Source organism: Heterocephalus glaber, unplaced genomic scaffold (genome assembly GCF_053883595.1).
Source record: "Heterocephalus glaber isolate CG9 unplaced genomic scaffold, H.glaber_assembly_v1.0 deba00000621, whole genome shotgun sequence".
Taxonomy (NCBI): Eukaryota; Metazoa; Chordata; class Mammalia; order Rodentia; family Bathyergidae; genus Heterocephalus; species Heterocephalus glaber.
Window position 1 is genome coordinate 21587037 of NW_028258153.1, and position 13152 is coordinate 21600188.

The following is a 13152-nucleotide window of genomic DNA, read 5'->3' on the forward strand; positions in this document are numbered from 1 at the left end:
AAACAGCAGAAATGATACTGGTGTGGGGGCACGTAATCACGCCACAATCAGCACAAAGTGGTCATGTGTGAATCACATGCATATGCTCTTGCTGTAGTATTTGAACTAAATTCCCATTGCATATTTTGTGTTTGGGTTCTTTTTTCATATTTGCTTTGATTTAGTTGGAGTCTATGTTCTCTCCCTCTTCTCATCTCCCTATTTAGTTTCTTCAACTCAAGCTTCCATAGCAATACTATTATCTTATTTCTTGTTTCTCTCACTTTTTAAATTCTTCTTCTCATGTTTTTAATGCACCATATTCTGTTCTCCCTCATTCCTATTTTCTCCTGTATTAAACCCTCACCCTCTTACTTTATTCCCTTTGCCCTTTAATAGCTTACCTTGCTCTATCTTCCCTTGCCTCTTTTTTTTTGGTACCACGGATCAAACTCAGGAACTTGTGCTTGTGAGGCAGGCAGTGGTATTATAGATAGATGAGCTATGTAGAACTATTATAGGCAGTCAGATAGGGCTAAGTCCTCGAGAAGGCCAGGACAAAGGTGAAACAAACCACAGCACCACATCAATGAGACTTCTGGCTGTACACACAGAAAGGGACAGACCAACCTAAGCCAAAGGGATTTGCTTGAAGGTTATTGGGGGCTCTTGGTATTGTAGACAGCTAAGTCAATTATAATTATTACAGCCTGTTATACAGGGCTGGCCCTTCTGCACAAAGGACAATTGCGGCCCAAGGCACATTCACTGTAGGCCCAAATTGTAAAAGGAGAGAAACTACACACCCTTGTGCTTTCCCTGCGGATAAACAGCAGTGACTGATATTCTAAATAGGTATCCATCACTTGGGTGGGGGGTCAAGGTCTTAACCCAGCCTCTCTAGGAAATATCCCTGACCCCCACCCTTACTGAAAATCCTTGTACACTTGCTACCTGACTTGCTTCCCAATTGGACCACCATTACCTAGGTGACTATACTTGTAACCTCATTGGATGTTCATGGCTGAGGCCCACGTTGTACCCACATGGGTTTCACCCACCCTATAAAACTTCTCTGTAAAGTGGGGTCTTTGGCTACCCACTTGGGACCCTTCCTGCCCCTAAGGAGCTTTCTTATCAATAAATATCTTCCTACTTTTAACGTCCATTGTTCCTAGGACTCATTCTTAGATTTCCAGAGAACAAGAACTCCGCTTATCATACAGTTAACAGGTTGGGAGATATAATATTTCATATTTTCCAGGACAGTGGCACCACTGAGCTAAATCCCTGGCCCCCTTCCCTTGCCTCTATTCCACATCACAGGTGCACAAACTAATCAACAGTTTCCGACAGACTCAGCTTTCTCAATCCCCAACACACTTCCTTCCTGTATCTTGTCCTTGTACCCACGAGTGTCTTCTTAAAACCCTCAACACCAACTCTTCAAATCAACTAGAAGAACTCCAACAGAATCTGATGCCATATTAAGTTTTTTTAACCTATTACTATTTCTCCTACCAACCTCCCCACTTACTCACACTTCTCTTTCGTCCATCCCTCAATCTCTTCACTCCACTTCTCCTGCCATGTTGTACTGAGGTACAAAGAGCTGCCAAACATAACTTGGAATGGGTAATTATTGCAAAATATTTGTTAATAAACTCTATGCTAAAACCCTGTTTGAAACTCGTCTCTGTTTGAAAACTCTGGGTGGGCCTTCTCCCTGTTGTGGGGCAGCCTGGTCCTGGAGAGATTAGAAACTAGCCTTGAAGTGTGTTTATCTAAGTACCCCGTACCCAATGCTGCTTTACCACCCCCTTGCTACATCCTGTGTGATCACAACTTAAGCTACCCTTTCCACCTAATGTTGCTTTATCATGCCCTTGCCACATTCTGCTGTGTAGCCCCAACTTACGCTACCCTGTAAAAGGTATAAAAAGAAGAAACTGTCTTAACTCATGGTCAGCCTAGAAGGACTCATTTCCTGAGGCTGTCCTTGCCTGGCAATAAACTTTTTTATTTTACCCTACGCTCCAGTTTCTGGAAGGTCATTTTGACTCCCCTGGCACAACAGTAGAATAACTGCTAATAATAACTGAACACAGGCTGTGAAGAGTATCAATAAAGGACGCAAGTAGAAATGCAAGATCTATCACATAGAGGCAATGTATAATTAGACCTGGTGATTCTGTTATAACCAGAAGTAATTCTTTCCCAAAAACATAGAGTCCAAATCACTGAGTAAATACAATCTCTGGACAAATATAGCTGAAAACACATCAAGGGAAGGCAGTAGCTTACTAAAAAATAAATCTTAATATCAATTACAAGCTCTCCCCATCCTAATAGACCTCAACTCTCAGTACCAAAAAAACAAGAAAAAAGGGAGGAAAATGAAACAAAACAGACATACATACACACAGGATCATGGGAAAACAAGGCAACAAAAGACTCCAAGGTCTCTCCTAACACTCCCACGGCAGATCAAGGGGACACATATGGTGAGGAAAGCAAATACCAGGTAGCAGACAACTGTGAATTGTTTAAAGAAAAGATGAAGAAACTTACTGAATTCAAAGGGGACATGACCCAAAAGTTTATGGAATTCTCACATAAAATGACCAATGTGGGTCTGGGGGAATCAAAAACTGGAAGAGCTGACCAAAACAGTTCAAACCATGAATGACAAATGCACCAAAGATATAGAATCCACAAAAAGATATCAGACAGAAATGCCAGACATAAAAAACTGTACAGAATTCACAAAATGCAGAAATGATCGATGTGAAAACAGAGTGTCTGAAATCGAGGATAAACTGGTAAATTATGACAAAGTACTCAGAGAAACCTCAAAAAAGAGAACAAGAAAAACTAATCCATCAGATACTTTCTGACCAACAAGACCAACCTAAGGTTAACTGGAGTCAGAGAAACTAGAATACAGATGGAATTAATGTGTTTGCAAAAATCATAATAGAAAGTTTTTCAATAAGAAAAGAGTTCAACATACAGGTTAAGCAAGGCTTTCAGAACAACTAAGATAAAAACAACTAGTATAAAAAAAAAAAAAGAAGCTCCGCAAGACATCATAATTAAAATGCCAGATGTCAAACCAAAAACCGTAATTTTAAAAGCAGTCAGAGAAAAACAAAAAATCACATACAAAGGTAAACCCATTATAATTACAGCAGACTTCTCAACACAAATTATAAAGGTCAGAAGAGCTTGGAGTAAAGTATTTCAAGCCCTAAAAGCAAACAACTTCTAACCCAGATTAATCTATTTGGCAAAACTTTCCTTCAAAACAGATGGAGAAATAAGGACATTTCATGAAAAAGAATAACTCAAGCTATAAACACTAAACCTGGACTACAGAAAATTTTCAAGAATATCCTAGACAGAAAGAGGGAATCCAACAAAGCCAAAAATACGGAATAAAAACACCAACCAAGGCAAATGGAAAAATAACAATAACAAAAAAGGGCAAGAAAAACAAAGGAGTGAAGAAGAGAGAAAGAGCACAATGATAAGTGACTAATCAGCACCTCTCAGTAATCCTTCTTAAAGTGAATGGCCTCAACTATCCAATTAACAGATGTCTCATTTCTGTGTGGCTCTGATTTTTAAACTGACTGTCCCATTGGGCAGCTTGAATACCAGTGGTACAATAATGCAAAGAAAGGCAGTGATTTAGCAGACCAGATGTTATATTACAGTTCCTTAAGGAAAACATTAAAATAGTATAAAAAATTGTAATACAGCTCATTTTTGGAATTATATGCACCAGCAATGGGATAGTTGTAAGATTTCCATTGTTTAAATTTAGAGAATTACCAATAAAGTATTAACCTGTGAAGAAATGCCACGGGAGCAAATTACTCAAAAAAAAAACTTTCACTTTATTAGGGTCAGCAAGAAATACAGGCAAGCAATGTAGAAAATGTTGTCAAAAATTATCTTTAAAAAATGGATGTTCTGGGCCGGGGATTTAGCTCAGTGGTTCCGCCGCCTGCCTCGCAAGCACTAGGACCCGAGTTCGATCCCCGGTACCAAAAAAAAAAAAAAAAAAGTGGATGTTCTGCCAGGGATTTAGCAAGAATCAACAAATAGGATTTTATAAAATTAGAAAGCTGCAAAGCAAAGAAAATAATTAGTACAGTGAAGAGACAACCTATAGAATCAGAAAAAAATCTGCCGAGCCAGTCCCAGCACCCAGAAGGAAGCTCCCCACCTCCATCCCAGGCTCCTAGGGCCAAGAAGCTGAGCCGGTCCCAGCACCCGGAAGGAAGCTCCCCCGCTGCCGTCCCAAGCTCCTAGGGCACAGAAGGTGAGCCGCGTGGGCGACAGAAGCACCATCCCCCCACCCCCCCACCCCCGTGGAAATGAGAAGACACATAAACAAGCCTCAAAAACAGACTTCCCCATCACCTACAGCAAACCCAAAGGGAAACGTGATGGAACACTCTGATACTCAACCACCTGGACTCTCTGAACTGGCAACAAAAGAGGATCTGGGAAAAATGAAATCAGAAATAATTACTCAGATAACAGCAAAGATTTTGCTCATGGTGCAAGACATGATTAATAAATCTAGAGAGAACACAGATTAAAAAATAGAGGATCTGAGGAACATGATGGAATCCCAACATAGGAAACAAATGGAATCCATAAAACAGATACAAACAGATTTCCAAGAGATTAAAAACTCCATAGAAAAAAATCTGCCACCTATTCCTCACACAGAGGACTAATATCTAGAATATACAAAGAACCTAAAAACTTAGATGTCCCAGGGCCAGAGATTCAGCTCAGTGGTTCCATCTCGCAGCTGCCTTGCAAGCGGAAGGACCCAAGTTTGATGCCCAGTACCAAAACAGGAAGAAAAAACAAACAAACAAAAAAAACCACTTAGATCTCCCAAAAGACCAATCAACAAATGGGCTAGTGAAATTAACAGACACTTCTCAGAAGAAGTATAAATAGCCAAGAAACATGAAAAAAATCTTCAACATCTCTGGCCATTAGAGAAATGTAAATTAAAACAATGCTTAAGGCTGGGGATTTAGCTCAGTGGTTCCACCGTATGCCTCACGAGCAAAAGGTCCCAAGTTTGATCCCCGGCACCAAAAAAAAAAAACAATGCTAAGATTTCATCATCAAGAAGTCAAAGAAATGTAGCTCAGTGCTGCCATGCCTGCCTGGCAAGTGCAAGGTCCTGAGTTCGATCCCTGGTACGGAGAAAAAAAAAAAGTCAAAGAATAACAAATGCTGGTAAGGCTGGGGGACACTCCTCTATTCGACCTTGCCATTTTCCTTCTAGGTATCTTTCCAAAACAGCTAAAGACATCCTATTACAGTACTACATGCACACCAATGTTTATAGCAACATGATTCATAATAGCTAAATACTATACTGGAAGCAGCCTGTGTGCTCACCAATAGTCAAATGTATAAAGAAAGCATGGTGTCTCCACATAATGGAATACTACTCGGGCATAAAGGATAAATTTGAGACATTTGTGGAAAAATGGATGTACCTGGCAAATATACTGTTGAGTGAAATAAATAAGACATACAAGCTTAAATACCATATGCTATCTTTCATTTGAGTGAGGCAAAGTAAAAACAAAGAACAAAATAAAGGATAGATGGGAAGAAACTAGTAGATCTTCTGCAAATGGCAAGAGGTCCAGGAGACCAAGGGTGAAGGGAGAGAGAAAGGGGAAGTAAGATTTACAATGTGTTGTGTACAGATAGCAAATATCCACAATGAATGCAAACATTTTATGTCATAAACGTGAACTAAAAATAGTAACAATAAGAATGAAAATGGGGGAAGAGGAATTAGAGATAGAAGGAAGGAGCAGAAGGGGGGAAGTGGATTTAAAATGAAAGGTGTGTTATGTACACGGACCTACTCCCCAAGGTGAATGTAAACTTCATGTACTGTAAATATGTAACAAAATAGAAGAAAATTCAAGTCCACCTGGGGTTTATAAAGGTGACCCCCAAATTCTCTTTTGCCCAGGACAAACCTTCAATACAGTGGTCCAAATTGAGATACAATAGCAATTTCTTTTTGGACCACATAAAATTTCATCTGTCCAGAATGCCTGTGAACCAGAAAACAGCCTACTTTGAAAGAGACTAGATTTATCTTCCTTGGAGATGAGCTGAAAAATGAGCTATCGTAGGTTTATTTTGTGTGCCTTTGTTGGTGGTGGTGGTGGTGCTGCTGAAGTTTTGGTTTTGGTTATTTGAGACAGGGTCTCACTGTGTAGCTCAAGTGGGCCTTGGACTCACAGCAATTCTCCTGCCTCAGCCCCAAATGCTGGTTTTATGGAAATTATGCACCACCACACCCAGACTTTTAAGGGGAATTTTGATGCAAAGAATTGTTTTCTACATTTTCTACTTCTGGGCATTTTGTGAACAGGCAAGAATGGGAAGAAAGGGTGGGGGTGTGGTCCGGTGATAAAATGTGTTTAACATTAGCAAGGCCCTGATTCAATCCCCAGCACCAAAAAAGAAAAAAGTAACTATAAATATGTTTTCATCATTTAGCCAATATAACAAGACTTGTTCTCTATAAACACCAAAAGGCCTGCCAAATTAGATTCAGTTATATTGAAAGGGGAATAAACTTCTCTGTAGCTAAAACTGGACTTGCTAACAGGGCAAGATGACTTCCCTTTAATTCTTTTAACGTACCTGGGCCTGGCTCCCTCAAACATCTCAGTAATTTTCTTTGTTCTGCCTTTCCACCATATGCAAATAAGATAAAACTCAGTGCACTGTGTTAACCAATGAACCCACTGTATGTGAAATTCTGTAGCCAGTAAGGTTGCTGGGCCTATATGTAAATGAAAGATTGAAACTTGTAAACCCACCCCCTTCCCTACGTACATAACAACCCAGCTCTGGCTGAGTTTCCGGGTCAGTCTCTTTGTGGAGAAGTCCCAGACTGACCCATCAAGAGTTAAGAATAAAGCTGTACACTTTGTCTCTGAGACTCCTGGGCTATCTGTGTTGAGCTGTAGACACTAGCACTGTATATACTGGCTGGCACTTTGCCACTACAATATTATTTTCACAATATACAATAATGAAGTTAATACGAAAAGAGAGGCTCATGAAGTGACTGGAGTTCATAGATCTTAAATTGAGTAGCAGTAGAACTACACCTACATCAAAGTCCCATGCATAACCTTACTGGTCATTCATAAAGTCCTCTGAAGCATAAATGCTGAGGGCATGTTGTAAAATTGTCATCCTGAGGACATATTTACTCTATACAATTTTCTGGTTTGTTTTAGATTTTTGATATATAACCAGAAATCAAGTTTATGTGGTTAAAGGTGGCAAGTTAATGCTTACCACAGTTTGTTATTTTTAAGGCTGTGTTTGATGCTATTGCTACTGCAAACTGTATTACTTTACTAAGGGGACATAATTATTCTAATCAGTTGTTCTTCCTGGTATCCCAAGACTGAGATCGCCAAAGGGTCATAAACAAATCTTTAGGCTAAAGTCAAAGAATGAGGGGCTGGGCCAATAAGCAGCAGCTTCTCACCCCCAATACATTGAAGGGGTAGTATCTTGCAAAAGACTCAAAACACAAAAGCTAGCTATACCTGGAAGACATCTCTGAGAAGTACTCATTTCCTAAGGGTTCTAAATACTAGCAATAAAGCTGCTCACCATAAGCAATTTATAAGCATCAGCACAGAAATTAAACTTTAAAAAGATAGAAAATGAGAAGACACTTAAGCAAGATGCAACTCCAAACTTCCAGCTCATCAAAGGCATATCCAGGCAGCAATGAGGTGGAACAATTCAAAACTTACCCACCTGGACTTTTTGAAGTGGTAACAGGGGAGGTAACAAAGCAGATGAATGAGGCTCTAGAAAAAAATCAAATCACAAAGTTTCTCAGATAACTACAGAGATGGTAAAGAGAGAAAGACCAGGTTAGTGACTCTAGAGCAGATACAGATAAAAAAAACAGAGGAGCTTAGGAAAATGATCGAAACCATGAGTGCTCAACATAGGAAAGAAATGGATTCCACCAAACATATTCAAACATATTCAGGAGATTAAAAATTGCACTGCAAGTATAGGCAGCAGAATGAGCCAATGCAAGATCAGAATATCAGATACAGAAGATAGGACTGTGATTAGCAATCATGAAAAGAAAGATTTCATAAAAATAGCAAGGGATCACAAAAAAAATTAATCCAACAACTGCTAGATGATGAAAAGAAAAGTAATGTAAGTTTGATATGAACCTGTTCATAGAAGTAATGGCAGAAAACTTCCCAGGCAGGGAAAAGAATCTGACATACAGATAAGTGAGTCATATAGAACTCCATTTAGCCATGATCAAAAAGAAATCTACATCAAGGCATATAATAGTCAAGATTCCAGAAATTCAGCACAAGAATAGAATATTAAAAGCTAGTAGAGAAAAGAAACACATCACCTACAAAGGAAAGCCCCTCAGAATCACAGTGGACTTCTTAACACAAACCCTCAAGTCAAGGAGAGCTTAAAGTATTTCAAGCCCTAATGGAAAACAATCTCCAACCCAAATTGAGGTGCCCTGCAAAACTATCTTTCAAAATTGATGGAGAAATAAGAACACCTGTGTCAAAGAACACCTGAAGAAATTCATGACCACAAAACCAGCACTCCAAACTGTTCTGAGGAAATTCTAGAAAGAGATAACAAGGACTACAACTCAATGAACCCCAACAGAATGAATCCACCAGGCAGGGCAAACAATTAAACGGGGTGGCGGGGGCGGGGGGGGGGGGGACACAACAGGAAAATAACATGACAATGATCAGTCAATGTATATCAGTTACAACCATCAATGTTAATAGTCTCAACTCACCAATCAAAAGAAACAGACTGGCAGAATAGATCAAGAAGAAAGATCCAACAATATGCTGCACATAAGAAAATACATTTAATTCAAAAAGAAATTCATAGTCTGAAAGTCAAAGGATGGAAAACAATACTCCCTGTGAAAGGAACTCAGAAAAAAGCAGGGGTAGCTGTTGTATTTGCAGACAAAATGGATTTAAAGCCATGGCTGCTTAAGAGAGACAAAGAAGGGGCCAGGAATTTAGCTCAGTGGTTCCGTTCCGGCACCTGCCTTGCAAGCACAAGGTCCCTAGTTTGATCCCCGCACCAAAAAAAAAAAAAAGAGAGAGAGAGACAAAGAAGGTCATTACATTCTTGCAAAAAGAATGATCCAAGAGGAAGAGATAACAATCATAAATATATATGCACCAAATACCAGTGAATACAACTATATAAAATATATAACAGACATGAAAAATCAAATAAGCACTAATACAATTGTAATGGCGGACCTCAATACCCCACTGTCACAAATAGATCAACAAGACCAAAAAAAAAAAATCAACAAAGAAATATGAAAACTGAACCAAAATTTTGAACAAATGGACTTAGCAGATGTCTACAGATTGCTCCACCCCACAACATCAGAGTACACATTCTCCTCAGCTGCACATTGGTCATTCTCCAAAATAGATCACATACTAGCTCACATGCTTAAGTAAATGCAAAGAAACTGAAATTATCCCATGCACATTATCAGGCCATAGTGCAATGAAACTGGAAAACAATGGCAAAAGAAACCACAAGAACTTCATAAATACCTGGAAATTAAATAACATCCTTCTGAACAACCAAGAGGTCACAGATGAAAATGAAGAAGAAATTAGACAGTTTCTACAATTAAACAATAATGCCAATGCACCATGCCAGAACTTTTGAACTCAATGAAAGCAGTCCTACAAGAGAAATTTATAGTAGCAATTTCCCATAACAGAAAAACAGAGCAAGATCAAATAAACAACCTAATATTGAACCTCAAGCTTCTAGAAAAAGAAGAGTGACTCAAGCCCAAAGCTACTATAAGGAAGGAAATTATACAGATCAGGGCAGAAATTAACACTAAATCTGCTGGCAAATAGAATAGATAGGACTCTCAAAGACATTGGCATAGGCAAGGACTTTATGAACAAAACCTCAATTGCACAGGAACTATCACAAAGAATCAACAACTGGGATCTCATCTTATTAAAAAGCTTTTGCACAGCAAGAGAAACCACCAACAAAGTGAAGAGATAACCCACAGAGAAAAAATTTTACTAGCTCTTCCTCAGACAAAGGACAGAGAATATATAAAGAACTCAAAAAATCAGATCCCTCAAATTTAAAGACTCAATCCAAAACTGGGCATCTGAAATGAATAGACATTTCTCAGATGAAGAAGTAAAAACAGCAAATAAATATATGAAAAAAATGTTCAACATCACCGGTCATTCGATAGGTGCAAATTAAAAACAACTCTGAGATTCAATCTCACTGCAGAAAGAATGGCTGTTACCAAGAAATCAACCAATAACAAATACTGGAAGGGCTGTGGGGAAAAAGAAACCCTTCTCCACTGTTGGTAGAAGTGCAGACTGGTGCAACCTCTGTGGAAATCAGTGCAGAGATTTCCATTTGACCCAGCTATTCTCTTTCTGAAAGAATTAAAACCATCATACCATAGCGATATATGCACACCCATGTTTGTAGCAGCACAGTTTGTAATAGCTAAATCTTGGAAACAGCCCAAATGCCCATCAACCAATGAATGGATAAAGAACATGTAGGTCTTTTTTTATACAATGGAGTACTACTCTGCCATAAAGAAGGATAAGCTTGAGACATTTCTAGCTAAATGGATGCACTTTGAGATCATACTCTTAAGTGAGATAAATTGGACACATATGTTTAAATATCACATTGTTTCTCTCTGGTGTGAGAAACTGAAAGTGGAAATAAAGACTAAAATGTATATTGGATATTGAGAAATGGGAAGAAAGTGTTCAAATGAGGAGGGGAACAGGGAGGGAGGAGGGGGAAAGGAAAGAAGGGACAAGGAAAAAAAGGGAATAGAAAATGGAAACCAAGATTTTGTAAATAAGGAGAGGAGAGCGGTGGAAGGGGGAATGGGGAAAAAAAGAAGCAAGATATATTATGTATAGGTACAAATTCCCTATGATGAATGTTACCACTATGTATATCTAAAATATACCCATAACGCAGGGAATTTAGTTCAGTGGCACCACACCTGCCTCGCAAGCACAAGGTCCTGAGTTTGATCCCCAGTACCAGAAAAATTACTTTTTTAAAAAATAAAATAAAATATACCCATAAAGGTCTTGCTTCAATAACAATTTTGCTTCAAACAATAAAATAAAATTAACTTTTTTTTTTTGGTACCGGGGATCGAGCTCAGGTCCTTGCACTAGCGCAGCAGGCGGCGAAACCACTGAGCTAAACCCCCGGCCCAAAATTAACTATTTTTGACAAGATCTCAGGCTCTTAATGTTTTTTGCACTCCCCCACCAAAACACGAGATGATAGAGTCGAAAAACCTAAGGTGAAATATCATAGTTCTCTTTTTTTTTGGTACCAGGGATCAAACTTAGTACCTTGTGCTTCTGAGGCAGGTGTGGTGCCACTGAGCTAAATCCCTGGCCCTTAGGTGAAATATCATCCTGACTTGGTTTCCTAAGCTAAATACATTGGTACCTTGGTTCACGGACCCTTTTGTTTCAGAACAACTTGGTTCACAAACAGATGCATTTGGCAAAATTTTGTTTTTGTTTGCAAACTCTGCATCAGGTGACCAACACAACTGCAGCCATCTTTCCCACGCTAACAGGAACATGGGCATCTTTTCCAGAATTGCAGAACAAATTAAATTCGTGAACTGAGGTACCACTGTACTGTACAGAGGAAGATCACCAATCTTGTTGTGTACATGAATTACAAAAATCAAATGAAGTAATACAAAAGCATTCTTTAAACTGTAAATGTTTATGTAGAAGGTCAAATTTCTTTCATTTGCAAGATTCCAAAGACATAACTAAGGTTTCACTGGTAGTAGCCACAGTAGGTAAATTTAAGCCCTATAAAAGTCAAAGATGAAATGATTTGCCCTCTAATATCAGAGGTTCTCACATACAGGCTTAATGGCCTCTTGGCAAAACTCTAACAAGTACAGTAAGTTGATGGACCATGTCTAATATTTGTTCTTGCTCTAAGAAATAAGCGAAATAATGAACATGTATAACATTAAATATGTGCCAGATTAGTTGTTCTGTATGAATGATGCAGTTATTATAATTGTTATATTTGGTCAATTTCTCCAAGGCCCAGTTTTTCCACCAGAGGCTTGGTGTAAGAACTGAGTAAGGCAGCATAACTAACACAAAAGAGCTTCATGTACACCCAACTTTCATTATCTGTAATTCATAGAACAGGATGTATCATTAAATTAAAAAGTTATTATTCACCGCAGATCTCTGTGGGTTTTTTATTGGAGGAGGTGTGCTAGGACTCAAACCCAGTGCTTTGCACATTTTGGACTAATGTTCCACCACAGAGCTACTCCTCTAACTCCAAAATAGTATTTTTAAAAGCAAGTAACCACTAACACATTCAAAAGGATTCTGCTATTCTGCTCTGAAAAATTAACTTCTACAACTTTATGGGGAAATCATGCATTGATCTTTTTTTAAGAGAGGTGAAAGATACAGCATTATTAGCAACCAAGTATTCATCAAGTATTCATTCACTCTGCCATTCATTCAAAGAATAGCATTCACCACCTACAATGTGCCAATTATTTGGAACTAAAGGGTTTAATTGAAGATTTTAAAATAGACACATTACAAAAATGCAAAAGAAAATCTTACCTGGATTCTGGCTATAAAAAGGTCCACCATTCATCTGGTTCTGAAGGCTTGCTTGTGATGTTATAGAGGGAGGGCGTCGATAGGGCAGGGAGCCTCCTATGGTTGGGGGCGTGTGGCGAGCAGCAGGCCTGTTCATGCTGTAGAACTGAACAGGATGGCCTGGAAGAGATGGATAAATAAAAGAAAAGCTCTCAGATAATAAAATATTTATGTCTATTGCCCAAATCATACTAAAATTATTAAAAATAACAATGTTTATCCCATTATACTATCTGAAAATCAACACTAGATGAATAGCATCGCTCAGCTAGCACTGTATCAAAATGCAAAAGCAAAAAAGTAAAACTAAAAGAGGGTGGAAGAAAGGGGAAAAAAAGAATTG

At 38.6% G+C, this 13152-nt stretch overlaps 1 protein-coding gene across 47 annotated transcripts in view; it reads right to left on the reverse strand.

Annotated features, from left to right (window-relative positions):
• Window positions 1-13152, reverse strand: part of Abi2 (abl interactor 2) — a 163824-nt gene that overhangs the window by 94366 nt on the left and 56306 nt on the right. For all 47 annotated transcript variants that reach the window (XM_087205847.1, XM_087205838.1, XM_021263582.2 and 44 more), the window contains one exon: window positions 12771-12929. In XM_087205847.1, coding sequence (XP_087061973.1) covers window positions 12771-12929 — 159 coding nt within the window. The remainder of the gene's footprint in view (window positions 1-12770; window positions 12930-13152) is intronic.